The following is a 20,326-nucleotide window of genomic DNA, read 5'->3' as shown; positions in this document are numbered from 1 at the left end:
ACACAAATCAGAATATATTTCCCGGCCAACTAAAATGCTGGCTACTAAGACCATTTAGAAATGTAGGCTAAAAATTTGAACAACCAGTCTATAAGATGAAAGACGAAACCCACACAATGATGAAATTGTTAAAGGTGACATAGCAAGAAGCCCACAGCTCAGCCTGAGAGGAGCGATTGACTTGAAGGTCTCTCTAAGCCAAAGGGAATGTTCCAGGCATAGAATTGGAAATTTAGTGCTAGATGAAGCTTTGAGATAACAGCTCCAATTCTTGAGTGCCTACTATGTGCTGGGTGCTATTTTACATGTTCTGCATATTTATACAACACAATGAGTCCACACTGCTGTTCTTCCCAGTGTCACAGATAATAACTTGTCAAAGGCATCCAGACAGTAGATGGTAGAGGTGGGATGTGAACCCAAGAAGTCCGACTAGAGCCCGTGCTTTTCCACCCCTCACCACAGCAGTGTCCTGCATTTTAAGGTACTTTCTACAGGTTGCCAGTGAGTTAACTGGGTCAAGGTAGATTTAGGTTTCATAGGATAGAGCATCATTTAATGACCCCTAGCTCCCAGGAAACCTGCTCCCCAGAACCGAATTGTGAAAATTCCTCCACGCTGCCCTGACCGTAGGTACCACTCTCCTCAGACTGAGGCAGACAGCAGCTTCAGGTATCCAGGACCAAAGGAACTCATGTGACCCATTCTGGCGCAACAGACAAGAGTTAATATGTTCCCCTCCATCCCCAGATCCTCTCAGAATGGGCCATAGGGTAAGTGCCTCTTTCTGCCATTTCTGACTGCCCCCTCTTCACCATCCCCTCCTCCCAACTGATGGATAAGCAAATACCAAAGTCACAGGTGACTAGTCCAGGCCTCCTGGTAACTCACGAGGATGGGCGGTTTTGTCAGTTGTTTCATAACTACTCAGCATTCATTTATGGAAAGAGGCTTTCCTCTCTCAGCTGGTACAGAAATGCGGGCTTCCCTTGGGGCACTGTCCCCTAGACTTTCCTTTCTATATAGCCAGCCTGCGGTGCAGTTCCCCCAGGGCTCCTGCTGCGAGTTCGCCCTTTGTAAAGGACCAGTGCTGAGCATGAATTTCTTCTGTGTGTTCGGAGGCCTCACTCCTGCCAAGCAGCCTAAGTTCATCTGGAAACAGAATCTTCCTTCTTTAAAATCTCCCTCCTCAGTTCCTGCAGTGAAGGAGCAGCCGCTGAGCTGAGAAACCGGCGGCTCAAGGGCTCCCCCACGAGGAAGTCAGGAAATGAGACCCTGGCAAAACACTTCCCTGATCTTCCTGAGCAGGTACCACCCGCAGGAAGGCAAAGGCTGGAGAGATGGGGAACAGGAGACCGGTGGAGCAGCCAGTCGTGGTTCTGGCCTGTCTGGTGGGGAGAGGGACTTGGAACAGTGTCTCCCTTCACCCCTCCCCATCCTCTTCTGCTTCACCCGGCCCCAGGGAAGGCAGCAGGCCTCAGCAGCCTCCTTTGGCTTTCTAGCTCCATGCGGACACTTGGGGCTGGTGACTTAGCTCTACACTAGCAGCAGCTGGCAAGATGCCGCAGCTATTCTTCCCTTCTGGAGAATCAGATGGAATTAGCTTTGCTAAATTCTCCGTCAGCCCTGCCCACCAAATCCCCCACTGATGGCACCAGGGCTGCCCGCCAGCTGCTAGCAGGACGCGGCAATGTCCGGTCCTCTCCTCCATCGGCCTCTCCGCTGGGGCCTGAGCCACACCTGCACCTGCTGGATCTCACCACCAACACCCCTGGCCGTGCAGCCCTTGGAGGCGGGTTGGGACTCACTGCCCCTGGGGCCTGGAACTCTGTGCCCACCAGAGCTGCAGTGATAGCTTGACCAGAGCATTCTGGGGAAGGCATGAATGTTGGTATCAAGCAGAACCGGGACAGAATTCTGGCTCCATCTGTGCTACTTTAAGCAAGGAGTAGACAAGGAGTAGAACCTCTCTGAAAGTCATCTGAAAAATGGAGGAAATAACATTTTCTTTACTTTGCTTGTTTATCATGTGTCTACCCCACTATGCTCCATGAGGTAGACGTCAGGTCTGTCTTTTCATGGTTTGATCTCCAGCACCTAGCACAGTGCCTGCCACTTAGGATACACTCAATAAATATTTGTGGAGAGAAGGAGGGAAAAATACCTTCCCAATAGGGTTAAGAGCATTAAATGAGAGGACATGCGGGGTCACGTGTGCTCTGTAAATGACGGCTTCTAGCTACCAGCTTATTTTGATTACATGACACAAGGCTTCATGATTCGACTGTCATTCCTTCATTCATTGAGGAAATACTTATTAAGCAACTGTTACGCGTCACATGAACAATAAAAATGTAAAGAGCACTGACCTCACTTGAAAGTGGCTCAATTACAATCTTAATACACCGTGTGCCAGATGAGTATAGACAGCTGTGAGCACACAGAGAAAGGGACCTTCCGAAAGGACAAATAGCGACCAGCCAGCAAAGAAGGCAGGAGCAGGGGAAAAATCTGGAAGGTGAAAACAACTTTGTGTCAAACTCTGGTGGCCCACTGATGAAGCTGAGTCCCTGGAGATGAGTAGACGATGAATTGTATCACACACAAGAGACATGCTTGGAAGAGATTTTTACTTATCTATTTCCTCAGACATAAAGGCTGATTGTATCTGGATGTTGCCTTCAACAAGGTAGACTCTTAGAGAACTGAGTGAAGGACAGTGCAAGTCCTCTGAGATGTCGGGTTTCAAACCTAGAGATCCAAACCAACAGAAGGCAGGAATTAGAGGCAGATGCTGCCTTATGGTCTGGAATTTACACAAATTGAAGCAGGCATATCTTTATTTGCCACACTTGATAACCCTGAGTTCCGGGGAGGACTTCTTAGGAAGCTCCAACCTGAGCAGCTCTTAATATTTGAGTCAGTAGAGATGTGGTTTAAGGTTTCCAAAATTTGTCATATGCCACCACTGTCAGGATATACCATTCTGAGTTCCACCTGTACTATTATTTTAATATTTTAAATTACTTTTTTTTTTTTGGTGAGGAAGATCAGCCCTGAGCTAACATCCGTTGCCAATCTTTCTCTTTTTGCTGAGGAAGATTAGCCCTGAGCTAACATCTGTGCCCATCTTCCTCTATTTTGTATGTGGAACACCGCCAGAGCACGGCTTGATGAGCAGTGCGTAGGTCCACGCCCGGGGTTCCAAACCTGTGAACCCCGGGCCCCGGAAGCAGAGCACGCAAACTTAACCACTACGCCACCGGGCCGGCCCCTTACGTTACTTTTTGAAGATTTCCCAAATATGATTAGCAAACAAGTATCAATTGGCCTTGCAGTTCTGATGTCTTCAAACATTATTGCTACTCCAGCCAAGCCCCAGCAGATAAGCCCTCATCACCCCCTCCATGAAGTGATGCTCAAACACAATTCCCAACCAGCTCTGGGGCAGAACCTCAAGATGGACAAATGAAGCTCTAAATTGGCACCTGCCAATGGAGTGTGTTAGGGAGAAAGTGTAGGTCAAGGGGATCATATCCCACCAAAAGTCTCCTTGAATACCACCAGCAGTAGAAAGAGAAATTTGGGTGCACTCACTGAAGAAACAGTGGGATTTAAAGCCATGACACCTGGGTTGGAGTCCTGCCTCTAACTTTTACTAGCTGTGTAGCCTTGAACAACTAACTTAACTTGTCTGACCCTCAGGTCTGTTATGAGAGGTTCGGGGATTCGATCGGAGACGTAAAAGACACTTTCCACTCCAAACAAATGGACTGAAGGTATATTTTATTATATAGAGGATGGTAAAGGTGACAGTCTGCAAACAGATCCAAATAGGTCAAATATTAAGAGGGAAAAAACATCAGCCCGACTGGAAAGGGAAAACACCCACATCGGCTGAAGAGAAATGACATAAATCAACCAGAAAGAGAAACACCAGGTTGACCGAAAAGAGAACACATCAGATCAATTACTTCATGTCAAATCAATTACTTTATATCAAATCAAAAACTCACAATATTCATGCCCCACTGCCGGGAGAGTCCTGTCAATCGACGCAGCTGGGCAAGGATTACACGTACTGGGCAAGGTGTCCCTTCCACAGGTGGAACTCTCTCTCATTTGGGCTCAGTTTCCAGCAGTTTTTATATCATCAGTAATTTTCAGAGTAAGCAATTACAGAGTTTGCAGAGCAAGCATTTAGTGTTCCCATGCACAAAATGGTTATCAGTGGCGTTATGTGCACTGAGCCCCCTGGCTAACGTCCCAGCCCAGCAGTTGTGCACGTGCATTGTTCTCTTTGGTTATCGTCCCAGCACGGCACAGATGGCCAGTCCATCCCGTGCTACGATGCTCCAAGAGCCTTGAAATGTTACAACTTGCAACTCCCTCCGTGAGAGAAGGGTCAGTTCCCACCACACAGAAAGCAGCTTTTATATTTCTTTTTGTGCTGGTGGCTGTAGGTCAATGGAGCGGCCAAACATGGTTGTACTCATGTCAAGACAAGGTCCCTTATCAATACTATTATGACATAGTAATTCCTCATAAAATTAGTGAACCACTGAAATGATTGGAATGACATGATTTCAAAATCACCTTATAAACTCTGAAGTATGTACAAATGTTTATTATTTTACTAGGAATTAAATTTTCAAGATACAGTGAAGCACACATTTGTACTCTCAGAACTTGGACACTATCATTAATGATGAGGGAATATCAAGAACACACTCCTTGACCATTACTCAGACAAACTGGAGGAGACTCTTGTTTCCCAGGACGTGTAAATATGCTAACCTGGAGAAATGAACAGAGAGCAGATGTGGTTGTGAGCTGGCACTGGGTACAGAAAGCCCACATGCACAAGTCACCTAGAAAGTTCATCCAAAACAAGGACAGCTATTTCATTGCAGGATGACCATGCAGACCATGGACGCCACATTCTTGTGTAACAACCCTGCTCTTCTGAGACTCACAACTCAGCTGTACCTCCCTCTCCTACTCGTCATCTTGTCCTCCAGACAGTACTTCTGTTTCACTTAAAAAGCTGGCTCTCAGGGGCCACCCAAGGTGCAAACTCTGGGCTCTCAGCTCCTTGACTGATGCACACATGAACACCCTCGTTCTTTCCAATCGCTTTGTTTCTAGGAACCAATTTCTGTTTTAACTAGGGTCCTTTTGGTTGCAAATAAAGAAACTTACCTTGAACTATCTTAGGCAAAAAGTAGGCATTTATTTATGAAAGGCTGCAAAGAATCAGGATACAGTTGGGCCTCAGGGGAGTTAGAACTAGGACTCTTTCTCTAGCTTTGTCATTAGAATAAAAGTGATCCTCTTCCTTTAGTTTCAATTAGAAAAACCCTAGGTAAGGACCTGGCCCTGCCTGGATCACACGCCTAACCCTGCGCCCAGACAGGTGGGGTGTGTGCCAGTGTTGGCAGCCCCGCGATAACCACGTGGTGAGAGGGGGAGCAGCAGCTCCCAGAATTAAATGGCTGTTGTTCCCAGAAGAAGGGAAGGCAAAACAGATATTCTTCATCACTCCCTCATTGTAACGACTCCACAGAAAAGAAATCATGCATAGAAATTTGTATCTTGAATTCTACTGCCAACTTCTTAGGTTCCAAATTTGGGCTCCTGTATTGTCAAATTTTTCTGCTGACTCTGAGAATATCTCTTATGTGCCCGTAGTCCACAAAGAAAAAGCAGATGATAAAGGCACCTCTTTGGGAAGTGAGAGTAGGAGCAGAGAGTGAAGACTGAAAAAGCAATTGTGGAGAACCGAGAGCAAGTTTTTCAGGAAACTGTAGTCGGACTGTCAGACAGCGCTGAGGTAGGCGCTATAAACTGAATGCTTGTGTCCCACCAAAATTCACACTGAAACCTAATTCCCAATGTGATGGTATTTGGAGGGGGGGACCTTTGGGAGGTGACTCTGCCCTCATGAGTGGAATTAGTGCCCATATAAAAGAGACCCCAGAAAGCTCCCTTGCCCCTTCCTCCACGTGAGGACGCAGCGAGTAGACAGCTATCTATGAACCAGAAAGCAAGCCTGACTGGACTCCAAATCTGTCAGCGCCTTGATCTTGGACTTCCCAGCCTCCGGAATTGTGAGAAATAAATGTCTTTTTTAAGCCACTCAGTCTTTGGTAGTTTTTTATAGCGGCCCAAATGCACTAAGGCAATAGGGGGTCATAAATTTATAGTAGATTCAACGTGTCTTGCATGACTTTAGCAGCATTCGGCTGCTGGGGTGGCACATATGAAAAAACTGGATTGCTGCATTCATACACAGGGTGGGGGAAGTTCCTTGATTTTTCTATGTAAGGTAGAAATGCAGAAGAAGAACAGAGTTCAGGGTACTGATAAAGAATCTTACTACTAGGAACATGACGGATTGTAGACTCTCAGCTAGATACAAAGAGACATGAAGAAAGGCTCATGGATTGAGAGAAAGTAGATGAGTGAGACAACTGGGGGGTCCTGCTTAGGTCAAAGAACAGCAGTGGGGGAATAGCTGAATAAAGTAATACCAACATGTATTTGTCTGTATACACAAATAGAAAATACATACATTCCTTGATTAGGGTAGCCCCTGCACTTACAAAGAAACATTCTTACCCAAAAAGGACATACACAAAATGATGTAGCTATGATACAGTTTATTTTAACATATTAAACCAAAATAAATAACATTTCTTTGGGGGAAAAAACCCAAATCCTATATATGCAGGGGTGGCTTAATTGACCATAATGTGTTTTAGCAAAAAATATTTAAGTACACCACACCTAGTAAAGCTCTCTCTATACACAGTAGATATCAAATAACTTGCTACGTGACCAGAAATTAGAAAAATCAAAACACAGTTGCAAAACAGAGTCAAATGCATAAGTTAAGAATATCGTGAACTTAGTCAGAAAAAGACTGATTTCTTATATTTTTATCTGTACAAAAAAAAAAAATCATTCTCCAGCTTTCCATTTTCACTGATATTTTCTTTAACTGAATTAAGCCCCAAATTTGAAGGCTCAAATCCTTTCTTTCTAAGGCCTCAGGAATATCAGACTTTCCTTCAAACCTGTAGCTGTCTAAAAAGGAGCAAATCATTTAAAACAAAGATATACAGATTTCACTTCTGTGCCACTCACGCAGATTCTGCTGGGGAAGATTTCCTGAGCTGCCTACCAATTCACTCAACTCAGTTCAGAAACATAATACCTGATTACAGGACTAAACTGCCTTTACTGCAGCCCATCAGCAGCTTTCTTTATCACTGAAAATCAGTTAGTGACATTGAGCCCTCAGTTTAATCTGCACAAATGCAATTTGGGAATTCTATGACAGTGATGGTAGCATATTTAAAAGTAAAATGCAAAATTCTGAATATTAAATAATTTATTTTTTATATATGCAAGCTGCTATGTTTTCTCAATTATTTTTTCATGAACAAATGAAAGATAAAACGGCCAAAGAAGCATAAAAATTTGGATGTTCCAAAATGAGACAACCGTAAAAAATTCATATATCAAGACATGACTGGGATAAGCTTATGTTGTTAGAATAATTGTTTATTGTTGTATATAATTGGACAGCAAAACAGCCCTGTCTGAAAGCACTGGGTCAAACTGTCTTCCCAAGTAATTCCAAGCCATGACACTACACACTACAATGAAACATTTTTAATAAATGCAATCTATCATAGCACTACAAGTTTTTAGATTCCGAAAGAATGAACTTAACTTTAACTACTATAGCAATGATTTAAATACATTAAAAAAAAAATTGTAAACATACTCTGAATTTTTTCTTTACCTGCAAGATAACATTAAAAAGAAATTCTACAACTTCTCCATTCCTTAAGAACTAAGAACCAAAATACTAAACATAATAAATAAATATGCAACCTAGAGGCCTGGAAAAGGGTATAGAACATTGAATAGAATAAACCAGTGTATTAAAAATCCAGTATTTCGATATTAAAACTTCTTCATCTCAATATAGTTAGGTTTATTGCTACTATATAGAAGCTTCATATTAAGGCACCTGTCATTACCTATGAGAAAGATTTGGATTCTAAACAAAGGAAATATGGACTGTTAAACTGTTTTTCTTTCACTCTGATGTCATTACAGATATTATCAATTTTTTTCTTTTAATTTTTATTTATTTATTTATTTATTCTCCCCCAAAGCCCCAGTAGATAGTTGTCTGTCATAGCTGCACATCCCTCTAGTTGCTCTATGTGGGACGCGGCCTCAGCATGGCCAGAGAAGCGGTGCGTCGGTGCGTGCCCGGGATCCAAACCCGGGCCGCCAGCAGCGGAGTGCGCGCACCCAACCGCCAAGCCACGGGGCTGGCCCAGATATTATCAATTTTAATGTTAAGTTTTTGTATGGCAGTAGATAAATATCTTAGAACATATTACCTGAATATAGTTAAAATATTTATACTTTAATACTTTAATTAAGGTAAAGTATGTGATACTTTAATGAGGAAACAGGCAAAATCAAATCAAGATGGATGGCAAAGGACTACATACAAGAAATATGATAACCCCCAAGAAAAAAAATTACATTGTGGTGACTATGAGCAGATCTTGGCCAAGTCATTTAATTTCTCTGAGGCTCATTGTCTCCATCAGTAAAATTCCAGTACTAGCTGCTCCGTCAAGCTCTTAAGGTAGCTGGGAGATCAAATGAGGAGATGTAAAAACACTTGGTAAACTATGAAGCACTGAACAAATAAATGGTATTATCGTAGGCCAAAATATCTCAGGTTTCTGATATTCTCTCTAAAAAACAAAGTTATGGTCTGCTCCTTTTGCATTCACTTGAAAACTCCCAATTTTAATCAATTAGATAGTTGTGGCATGAACAGAGCAAAAAGTTACGCAAAGAGAAAATTTCTAATTTTTAGCTTCCAGCATTTTATAAAGCAGTTTGTTGTGAGTGGGGAACCACTGCTTGCTGGAGCTCAGGCTACCTCTTGACACTTCCTAATGACACAGAGGGGCAGACTTCTCAGAGACCTTGGCTCCTGGCTTTTCCTCAATCTCCTCCACAGAGACCTCCGTCTCCCTCCACATCTGCTATCATGCAGCATGCACAGTTCCATGAAAAGAACTATATTTCAGTAATGGCATAAAAGAGTTTTAAGAATATTAAAGAAAAACAGCTAAGGTCAATCACAGGTACATTACACAGCTTGGCACAAATTTGAAATGGTTCAATAATCCCAACCAGGTTCTCCCTAGCTTCGCCCACAGCCCTTCTTCTATGTATAAAATGGTTCTAGGGCAGCCTTTTCCAAACTATGTTCTGAGGAACACTAGTTAGGTGAGATGTTGAGAGGTGAAAAACAGATCTGTGTTAAGTAAGTTTGCACTATGCAATGAGAAATAAGTTTACATACTGCAGAATTTCTCAGTCTGCGATGTACTGACTGTACATTCTAAAGAGGAACGGAGTGTACAGCATTTCCCAAACTCATTGGACCACAGAATCCCTTTTTTTTCCCCACAAATATCTAGAGGGGCTGACAGCTCTTGGAATACTCTTTGGGAAATGCTATTCTAACTAATTCACTCTGGTTTTAAACATTCCAGGGCTATGTCTGGCAATAGTTACCTTTTTAACTTTAGAAGGAGCAGAAAATCCTTTTGCTTACAACTACCATGATAACCTCCTGAATTCCACTCCATAAGTATCTTGCCCAAGCAACTAAGAACTAAATTTCCTTCACACATACCGAAGAATTCAAAGAAGTTCTTCTCGAGTTAATGAGAATTATAATATTTTTTAGGAAATCTTTATATTCTTCCTCAAACATTAAACACACAAAGATCTAATCCTGGATCTTAGGACCTAGAATCCAAATTACTTTGAGGAGATGGGAGCATCGTATCACAACATCACTGTAATTAAAACAACAATAATGATGATAATAATAAGCAGTCACAGTAGTGGTGGTGGTGGTGGTAGTATTGGCCAAGCACTTATTTTGTGCCTTAACCCTTGTATCCACTCTATGAATTTAGGACCTACGGCTACACTCGTTTTAAAGATAAGTACACTGAGGTTTAGAGAGATTAACTGACTTGCCAAGGGTCACACAAAGTAGTAAGGACAGCTTCTCAAACTCCTATCTGACCCCTCGCCCCATGCTGTTAACCACTACATAATGCCATCTTATATTTTAGTGACAAAATAAAAGCATTTAGGTCACACTCTGGTTGTTAGGAAAATTACAGTGTATTTATATAAATCCAACTTGATTGCAATTGGGTTTTGGATTCCTTTTGAGCCAACTCTTATTCCCTAAAGGAGATACTTAAAGTTTTTTTTTAAAGCAGAGAAAAATAGACTGCTATTTACCAATGACAGGTTTAGATATGGGGAGGGTTTTAAAAATCTGCATCCAAGGTGAAGACGTGATCTGTGGTTTCTGCCATAACTGCAAAACGCTGGTACTCTGAAACTCGTTTCTCAAAGAAATTTGTTTTCCCTTCTAAAGAAATGTTTTCCATAAAATCAAAGGGATTTTCTGCCTGAAAAACCTGAAAAGAAAAGAAGTGTTATTAGACATTCTGAAGAAGTCAAAGTATATCCCACAAGAAGAGCAACAGATAACTAAAACAGGGCTCAGGTCTCCCATCACCTGTCTAGTCACCTACAGGATCACGCTCTTCCCTAAGGTCCTGGAAACACTCAAGGCAGATAAATTTTAAGATGACTGAGATCACCTACTAACTTCCTCAAGAAACTATAATAGCACCTCTGGTGTTCTAAGAAGTAGAAAGGAAAAAAAAAGATTATTTCAGGAAATGAAAGATTTAATACCAACCAAACTAAAATGTTTTTGCAGCTTGAGAGATCCATCACACCATAAATATTATAGGCATTTTCACAGGTATTACCGTTAGATAGTCACAGGTACACGATACTACAAAATATTAAATTACCAACAATGTACTGTGGACCTAAATACGATTCTTAGTTCATAAGAGAATAGATAATCAACAAATTGATGTTAAGGCACATGATGAGGGAAGATAGAATAAATGCTATCCATAGTGACTCCATATAAAATACGAGCTATCTATAGACGTCTCAAATAAAAAGTGGGACATATGTCAACAAGAAGCTTTTTTACTGCTTCTGAATTTAAGAAGTAGACTTGGAGATATAGCTTGATGGAAACTGACACATTTCAATGATTCATGAGGGGCAATAAAAGAGGATTTTTGAATTTAGGAGTATTCCAGCAAGAATTATGACACCATAGATAAGAATATATTCAAATAATCCAATTAAAATGGGCAAAAAATCTGAACAGACAAATAGAGACTTCTTTAAAGACAAAAGGCCAATAAGCACATGAAAAGATGTTTAAAATCATTACCCACAAGGGAAATGCAAACCAAGATCACAATGAGATACCATTTCACACCCACTAGGATGGCTGTAATAAAAAAGACGGATAACAAGTGTCGGTGAGGATGTGGAGAAACTAGAACCCTCATACAGTGCTAGTGTTTATGTAAAATGGTGCACTCACTTTGAAAAATAGTCTGACAGTTCCTCTAATGATTATAAAATAGAGTTACTATATAACCCAGCAATTTCTCTTCTAGTTATATATCCAAGAGAAATGAAAACATATGTCCACACAAAACTTATACATGAATGTTCATAGCAGCATTATTCATATTAGCCAAAAAGTGGAAACAACCCAAATGTCATCAATCAGTAAATGGATAAATAAAATTTGGTATAGCCATACAATGAAATATTCTCTGGTCATAAAAAGGAATAAAGTACTGATACATACTACAACATGAATGAACCTTGAAAATATTATACTAAGGAAAGAATCCAGACACAAAAGACCATATATTATATGATTATACTTATATGAAATGGGATATACAGAATAGGCAAATCTAAAGAGACAGAAATTAGATTAGTGGTGCCTAGGGCTAAAGTCGGGATGGGGGAAAGAAAGGGAAGTGACTGATTGCTAATGGGTACAGAGTTTGTGGGGTGATAAACATGTTCTAAAACAGATTGTTGCTATAGTTGTACAACTCTGTGAATATACTAAAAACCATTGGATTGGACATTTATTAACAGGCGAATTGCATGCTCTGTGATTTATATCATATATATACATATATATTATTTTCTTTTTAATGAAAGCTCAAATGCTATGTGTGGTTGAGTTGTGGAATTCTGTGAAATTGCCTGTCAGAAACAGTGTTTAAGAGGTAGTGAAAATTTGAGCTATCACACTCAGCAGGAAACAGTGGAAAGAGCACTGGACAAACAGTCACAGATTCAGTGGATTTTAAAACTGGGGACCTTCCAAAAAATCTGATCCAAATCATTCATAGCATGAACACAGTAACTAAGACCAAGCTAAATTAAGTGGCTTGTTTTTGACAGATAGAAGTACTCAATATTTATGGACTAATCCTAAACTAAAAGTTGAAAACATCATTAATGTGGCTCCTATTTAGAATTCTGTATAAATGACAACCATTTCTTAATTTAAATAATCTCCTATTTTACCAAAACCTAAAATTATAAGAATATTTCTTTTTCTAGCTCCTTGAGTTCAAAGTTTAGTTCATGTATTTTAAATCGTTTTGTTTTCTTAATATATACATTCAAGGCTATAAATATTCCTGAGGATCTGTTTGGCTACATTCTACAAGCTTTAATAAACAGTAATCTTATTGTCCTCTAGTTTATATTTTCTATTAGTGTATATTTTCATTTCCAATCTCATTTTAAAGGGTATCTTTTCAATTTCTAAGTAATGGAACTTTTCGGCAATCTTTTATCGCTAATTTCAAATTTAAAATCTAAGAGGTCTGCATAATTTCTGCTTTTTAGAATTTATTGAGATATTTTGAAAAACTGTGGAAAAATGATGTTTTATACTGTGTTTAGATTTTCTTCTGTAGGAGGCATGTTTTATAGACCTACATTTAGCAAGTTCCCAAAGGGAAAACTAGATCCAGGGGTTCATAATTTTCCAATAAGCAAGGGAACATGGATGTTTGGGTGTGAGGATATGGTGGTGGGTTAAAGGATAGTGAGTTCACTTTAAGGTATAAGTAAGCAAATTAATTTTCCTATAACAAACATATTGGTATAACTTTGGAAAAAATATAATTTTTTTAATATACAGTTTACAAACTTAAGAGATCATATTAATACTATTATAATCTTGATTACTCTCATTAACTATTAGTAAACATAGATAGGATCTTGCAACTAAAATAATAAAATATAAACAGTTTATCTTACAAAAAACCTTTGCCCCACCTGACTCTTTCACTACAGTATTTCTGTGGTTATCAGAATACAAATGTATTACCAAGAAAGGTAATGATTACCCCAGCATCATGGATTTCATAAGGCTTCACATTAAATACAATGTAAACTTACATTTCCATGCTAAGAAATCAAAATCTATAATTTCTAATTACCATGGTATAGTAATAGTAAAGTTCTGTGAATGTTCTACTTATGTTGAATACAACATGACCATTTGGTGTGCATTTACTGTATGTCTGACACTGTTTTAAGTGCTTTAAGTATACCAATTCAACAATAATCCTTTGTGGTAAGTATTATTATCAGTATCTTCATTTTAGGGATGAGGAAACTGAGATAGAGGTTAAGCAACTTGCCTATAGTCACATAGCTAGAAAGTGGTGGAACCAGGATTCAAACCCAGGTAGTCTGGCTGCAGCCTCCGTCTGTTAAGTCATGTGAAAAGCATACCTCTTTATGAAATTCAGATATATTACCTCTGATAAACAAAACGACAGAAATAATTTAAAGACAACTGAGTTCAAAGAGTCAAATTATGACAGTTAATATCTTCTTAATAACTATTTCCTATTTAAAAGTATTAACCCAAAAATTACAACATAGACCCATAGGGATTTATATGAAGGTAAACATATATATACATATTAAATCCAATTACTTAAAGATGATCCTATTAAATAAATACCTGCAATTATTACAAAGTAATTTATCGAGCTTTTTAGTTCTAAGATTAATCAGCCTCCTACTTCTGTTATGAATTTCATCTTAAGTTTCGAAGCATTTTGCAAAACCCATTTGTTCATGCAAAACAAGGCTCTGTCATGGACATTTTAAAAGTAGTCTAGTATGTTACAAATGGTTTCAACGAAATGTAATATTTTAGTGGCCTTAACTATAACATTTTAGCTAATAGCAATACATTTTTTTTGTGTGTGTGTGAGGAAGATCAGCCCTGAGCTAACATCTGTGCTAATCCTCCCCGTTTTGCTGCGGAAGACCGGCTCTGAGCTAACATCTATTGCCAATCCTCCTCCCTTTTCTTTTTTTCCCCAAAGCCCCAGCAGATAGTTGTATGTCATAGTTGCACATCCTTCCAGTTGCTGTATGTGGGACGCGGCATCAGCGTGGCCGGAGAAGCGGTGCGTTGGTGCGCACCCAGGATCCGAACCCGGGCTGCCAGTAGCGGAGCGTGCGCACTTAACCGCTAAGCCAAGGGGCCGGCCCAGTAGCAACACATTTTTAAACACTTTACCTTTGAGAACCCAAGTTCCACAAGTAATCTGTCAGCTACAAACTCAATATACTGTTTCATCAAAACACGATTCATTCCAATGAGGTCAACTGGCAAGGCTTCTGTTAAAAACTCCTGAGACATAAAGAAAAACAGAATAAAGTACAAAGACGGAATAATAAATATGTATTTTCCAAATAAAAAGGGGGTTTTAGTTTTATTAATCTTCTAAGTCACTGATCTTGCTCAAGGAAAGTACACGAGGATAAATTCTTTCAACACGCCAACGTCCATTTGTTAAAAAATGTTTGGGAGTATTACTATTCACATTATTTCACATTCTCAAATAGTCAAAATAAAGTGAAACTATCAAATTACTGGTATTTAAAAAAGGAGCACATGTAGGACCTGAACTCATATGCTTTGTCAATGGAAAAAAAAAAAAAAGATCCTTTGTTCTGAAATATCTACAAAAAGATTCACCAAAGATAATCATTGTGGGAAACATGACTATGGAAGGGAACTAGGAAAAAGGAAAAAACTCAATTAACAAAGAAAATAAGAAAGAAATAGAAATGAATCTGAGTGTTGGGAGATAAACTGAACTCCAACTATATTGAAATACAACGGTTAAGTGTTAACAGAGAAAAAATAAAAACATGTTAACCATTTGGATTTAGTTCTCAAAATGAGTAAAGATTCCAAAATGCATTTTATGCCTTTTCCCCTCCCAATATGAAAACAATGGCTGTTAAACTATGAGGTGTTAAAAAAAAAGTTCAAAAAATTTATTTTACTTTTAAACTATAGTCATGTGACGCATAATGACATTTCAGTCAACAACAGACTACATATATGACGGTGGTCCCATACGATTAGTACCATATAACCTAGGTGTATAGTAGGCTCCACCATCTAGGTTTGTGTAAGTATACTCTATGATGTTCACACAACAAAATCACCTAATGACACATTTCTCAGAACATGTCCCTGTCATAAGTGACACATGACTGAAGTTCTTTCAAATGATAAAAACATATTCTAAGTGGAGCATCCAGATCTTTGTAGTCAGAGATCTTTACACGCTATAAATTAAGTTTACTATTCACTAATTCATTCATTTATTCATTCTACAAACTTTTGGTGCACGCTTCAGGCTAGATACCCTGTTAGGCTTTTGAGAATACAAAACAAACAAGAAACTATCACTGTCCTCCAGTAGCTAAAAATCTAAAAATATAAAGCTAAAATAACTAAAATAGTTTGTTATGGCATGAAATTTGACAGATCAATGAGACAGAAAAAATAGTCCTGAAACAGATTTTAGAATACATAAAACCTTAATATATAATACTTACTCATAAACCAAATTATAAACTGACATAATAATTGCAGTATATCACCTCTTGGTACTGTCAGGTTCACCATATAAAATTGCTGATATTTGTTTTGACCTACAAAATGGCAATTTCATATGAGTCAACCTAATACAACGTACAAACATCAGAGAAAGAGATTCACTAATCATGTAAACTTCCCTGCTTACCTGCTCAATTTCAACAGCATTAACAATGATCTCCCTGACTCTTTCTTCTGAAGGCTTATTTACTAGGTATTGAAACATCAGGCAAGCAAAGTCACAGTGAAGGCCCTAAAATAAAAGAAAAATACCATTGTCAAAGAACATTTAATCAGCTATTTTCACACAGTGATGTGTCGGGCATTATATAATGTAGGTTCTAGGAATGCAACAGGAAACTTCTGAAAGATAGAAGAGGGATTAACAGGGCCAGGAACTTCTTTCCTTCAAATCTCATTAAAATGCCAATTACAATAACCTCTAATGAAAATTTTTCAGTGCCAGCAAATCTTAGTTCATCAACATGAAAGATTAATTAACAACAACAACTAACTATCAGGGAAACGCAAATCAAAACTACAATGAGATATCACCTCACGCCTGTCAGAATGGCTATAATTAACAAGACAGGAAACAACATGTGTTGGAGAGGATGTGGAGAGAAGGGAACTCTCATACACTGCTGGTGGGAGTGCAAACTGGTGCAGCCACTATGGAAAACAGTATGGAGATTCCTCAAAAAATCAAGGATAGAACTACCATATGATCCAGCTATTCCACTGTTGGGTATTTATCCAAAGAACTTGAAAACACCAATTTGCAAAGGTACATGCACACCTGTGTTCATTGCAGCCTTATTCACAATAGCCAAGACTTGGAAGCAACCTAAGTGCCCATCAAGGGACGAATGGATAAAGAAGCTGTGGTATATATACACAATGGAATACTACTCAGCCATAAGAAACGCATTTAAATCCAGCCATTTGTGCCACCATGGATGGACATTGAGGGTATAATGCAAAGTGAAATAAGTCAGAGGGAGAAGGCCAAATACCGTATGATTTCCTTCATTAAGTAGTAGATAATAACAACAATAAACAAACACATAGGGACAGAGATTGGATTGGTGGTTACCAGAGGGGAAGGGGGGAGGGTGGAGGGTGAAAGGGATAATTCGGTACATGTGTGTGGTGATGGGTTGTAATTAGTATTTTGGTGGTGAACATGATGTAGTCCATGCAGAAATAGAAGTACAATGATGTACACCTGAAATTTTTGCAATGTTATAAACCAATGTTACTGCAATAAAAAAAAAAAAATTAACAACAACAAAAAATCTACAACTAAAAGCATTTTAGAAATGAAAACCAAGTAAGAAGAGCTGAGATGAAAATTCATTCATCTTTAATGTTTAAAAAAATTAAGAAATGATTGAAAAATAATAATAAGTATTTAAAGAACAAGGGAAACTCACTCAAAGAGATTTCAAAAAGATAGCATTTATATTAAATAACAATGGCTCAAGATAAAATGAATTCAGTGCAATGAAAATGGAAACTGAAGAATTAAGAGTATCATTTGAGGCTGTAGAAAGCAGAAATGACATTGTAGATAACTCAACCGAAAAAAAAAACAAATTTGTGAAATATCTTGAGAACAGAATGATTATGCAAATACAAGAAATAGTATAGAATCTTAACTAATTGGAGAACAGAGCAAGGAGATTCAACCTACAATAATCAGGATTCCAAAACACAGAACAGATGGTATAAAGCTGAAAACAACAGAAGAAAATTTCAAAAAGTCAAAACAAAAAAGAGAAAGAGGCCAGAGATATACAAAGACGATGGAGTTCCAAACAAAATTAACAGTTAGAGACTGACACCAAGGCTGAGCCCATTAACATTTTTAAACTACAAAGAAAAAGAAATAATTTTGTAAGCCACAAAGCGGGGAAGGGGGAGTAAGAAATGTGCACTTTAAAAGATTACAAATCAGAGTTTGCTTAGGTTGTTAAAAATAAATCAACAAAAACCCAAAGACAATTGAAAGATTAAGACTCAAATCAAAGGTTGTATTCCAATGATTATCTACCTAGCTAAGCTGTCATTCCTAGAAGAGACCATCAGAAAAAAATCTCTTTGAATAGCTAATCTTAGAAGATTTACTAGTGAAACATTTTTCCCAGACTTGACTCAAGAGGATACTTTAAATTACCAAAGGCTGAATTTCAATAAACTGCTGAAAAGTGTTAAAGAAATTGTTGATTAGAACTGACAGGTAGCTACCTATTACAGAGACGAGTAAATCAAAGGTAGGCACTCATATTGCTAAATCAATGAGTGAATAAAATTAATTTTGAGGTTTAAAGCAATTCCAATCAAAATTTCAATGAGATTGTTTTTAGTTAAAAAATTAATCTGAGACTAGACCTTAGTTATTCCAACTACTAAAAAGAAAGGATAATTATGTAAAGTGATAGAGGTGCTAATTATCACTACAATGGCAATCATACCACAATATATAAATGTATCAAACTAACATGTTGCACATCTTAAATTTACACAATATTATACATCAAATATATTTCAATTAAAAAAATAGTCTGGAAGAATAAATAGGCAGAATCTTGTAAGAACACCTTTAACAGGAAAGTTATGACATTTATCCTACTAATTATCAAAACATCAGAAACTACAACAATTAAAATAGTTTGTTATGGCATGAAATTTGATAGTTTAATGAAAAAGAAAAAATAGCGCTGAAACAGATTTTAGTATACTTAAGACCTTAATATATAATAAAGAAGACATCACAAGTCAATGGAGAAGGATGGATTACTTAACAAAGAGAATTGGAAAAACTTCCCAAGAGTGGGTGAAATAAAATTAAGCTAAATTCTAACTTATCCTATACTATACTATATTCATACTAAATTCTGTACTTATACTAAACAAATTCCGATTGTATTAGAGAGTTGAATGTTAAAAAGCCAAGAAGAAAATATGTGTGATTATTTAACTTATCTCAGGAAGTGGATCACATAAATTTTAGGGTTTTGTATGTGAAAAGAACAAACAAAATTACAAAACAAAGGACAAACTGGGAAACTACTTGCAATAAATATAACAAAGTTCATATTTTATATTATATTCATGCAATAAATATAACAAATTCAATAAACAAATAATTATTGAAAGAGCTCAGCCACTGTATATTGGGAATATATACCAACAGAAATAAAGGCAAAAGATAAGAATAGGTAAATACAGAAAAAAATACAAACGACTAATATGATTATCTAAGTAGTAATCAAACAAATGCAAATAAAACCAATAATAAGATACCATTACCCCTATCAAATCTGTCAAATATTTAACACATAAATCCAAATTCTGGTGAGGACACGGTAAGAAAAGATATGTTCACACATTGCTAGATGGGGCTGCAAATAGCTATAAAATTTCTAGGAAGAAATCTGCAAACAAGCATGAATGATCTTTAAAATGTTCATACCTTATAATCTAGTGATTCTACTTGTAGGGAATCTAGCTTAGGAAAACAATATGAAACTGGGACAAAATTTATATATAAAGATATTCATTTGCATTATAGCAAAATAAATAAACAAAAAAACCTGGGAACAACCTAAATTTTTAATTATAAGAATAGTCAAATAAGTGAGACATTCATTCATTAGAATATTATACATCTAACAAAACTAGTGTTTCCAAAAAATGCTTAATGTTGTAGAAAAATGCTCATAATATTTTGCTAAGTGAAAAAAGAATATTTCTGGGCCAGCCCAGTGGTGCAAGCAGTTAAGTGTGCGTGCTCCGCTGTGGTGGCCTGGGGTTCACTGGTTCGGATCCCGGGCGGGCACCGACGCACCACTTGGAAGCTATGCTGTGGCAGCGTCCCATATAAAGTGGAGGAAGATGGGCACGGATGTTAGCCCAGGGCCAGTCTTCCTCAGCAAAAAAAGAGGAGGATTGGCAGATGTTAGCACAGGGCTGATCTCCCTCACAAAAAAAAAAAAAGAAAAGAAAAGAAAAAGAAAAAAGAATATTTCAGCTCACAAAAATACGAAAAAAGCACATCTCAAATTGTAAGAATATGATGTTTGTATATACCTACATAGATTTAAATGCAGAAAACTGTCTAGAAGGAAATAAAATGAAATACTAAAAGTGGTTATATGTGTTGAGATTGAGTGATTTTATTCTCTTAATTCTATACAATAATCATATATGACCTTTATAATAAAAATTAATAGAAATTTAAAGACATGAAACAACAAAAAGTAACTACACAGAGCATTTTATGGCACTTAAAAAAGTACTTTCACACATACCGTTTCACTGTATTTTAATAAAACCCTGTTACGGTTT

The 20,326-nt window shown here is 37.8% G+C and overlaps 1 protein-coding gene across 1 annotated transcript in view; it reads right to left on the bottom strand.

Annotated features, from left to right (window-relative positions):
- Positions 1–6,645: 6,645 nt before the first annotated feature.
- The window catches only part of RRM2B (ribonucleotide reductase regulatory TP53 inducible subunit M2B), a 42,865-nt gene continuing 29,184 nt past the window's right edge, over positions 6,646–20,326 (bottom strand). The window contains exons 7-9 of the mRNA XM_004431226.3: positions 16,122–16,226; positions 14,597–14,710; positions 6,646–10,556 (exon numbers count right to left, since the gene is read on the bottom strand). Of these exons, the coding sequence (XP_004431283.1) occupies positions 10,404–10,556; positions 14,597–14,710; positions 16,122–16,226 (372 nt within the window). The 3' untranslated portion in view covers positions 6,646–10,403. The remainder of the gene's footprint in view (positions 10,557–14,596; positions 14,711–16,121; positions 16,227–20,326) is intronic.

The sequence above is a fragment of the Ceratotherium simum genome, chromosome 23 (genome assembly GCF_057802395.1).
Source record: "Ceratotherium simum simum isolate JZ-2026a chromosome 23, ASM5780239v1, whole genome shotgun sequence".
In the NCBI taxonomy this organism is placed as follows: domain Eukaryota; kingdom Metazoa; phylum Chordata; class Mammalia; order Perissodactyla; family Rhinocerotidae; genus Ceratotherium; species Ceratotherium simum.
Note: the sequence above shows the minus strand (reverse complement) of the source record. Positions and strands in the feature narration are given on the sequence as shown.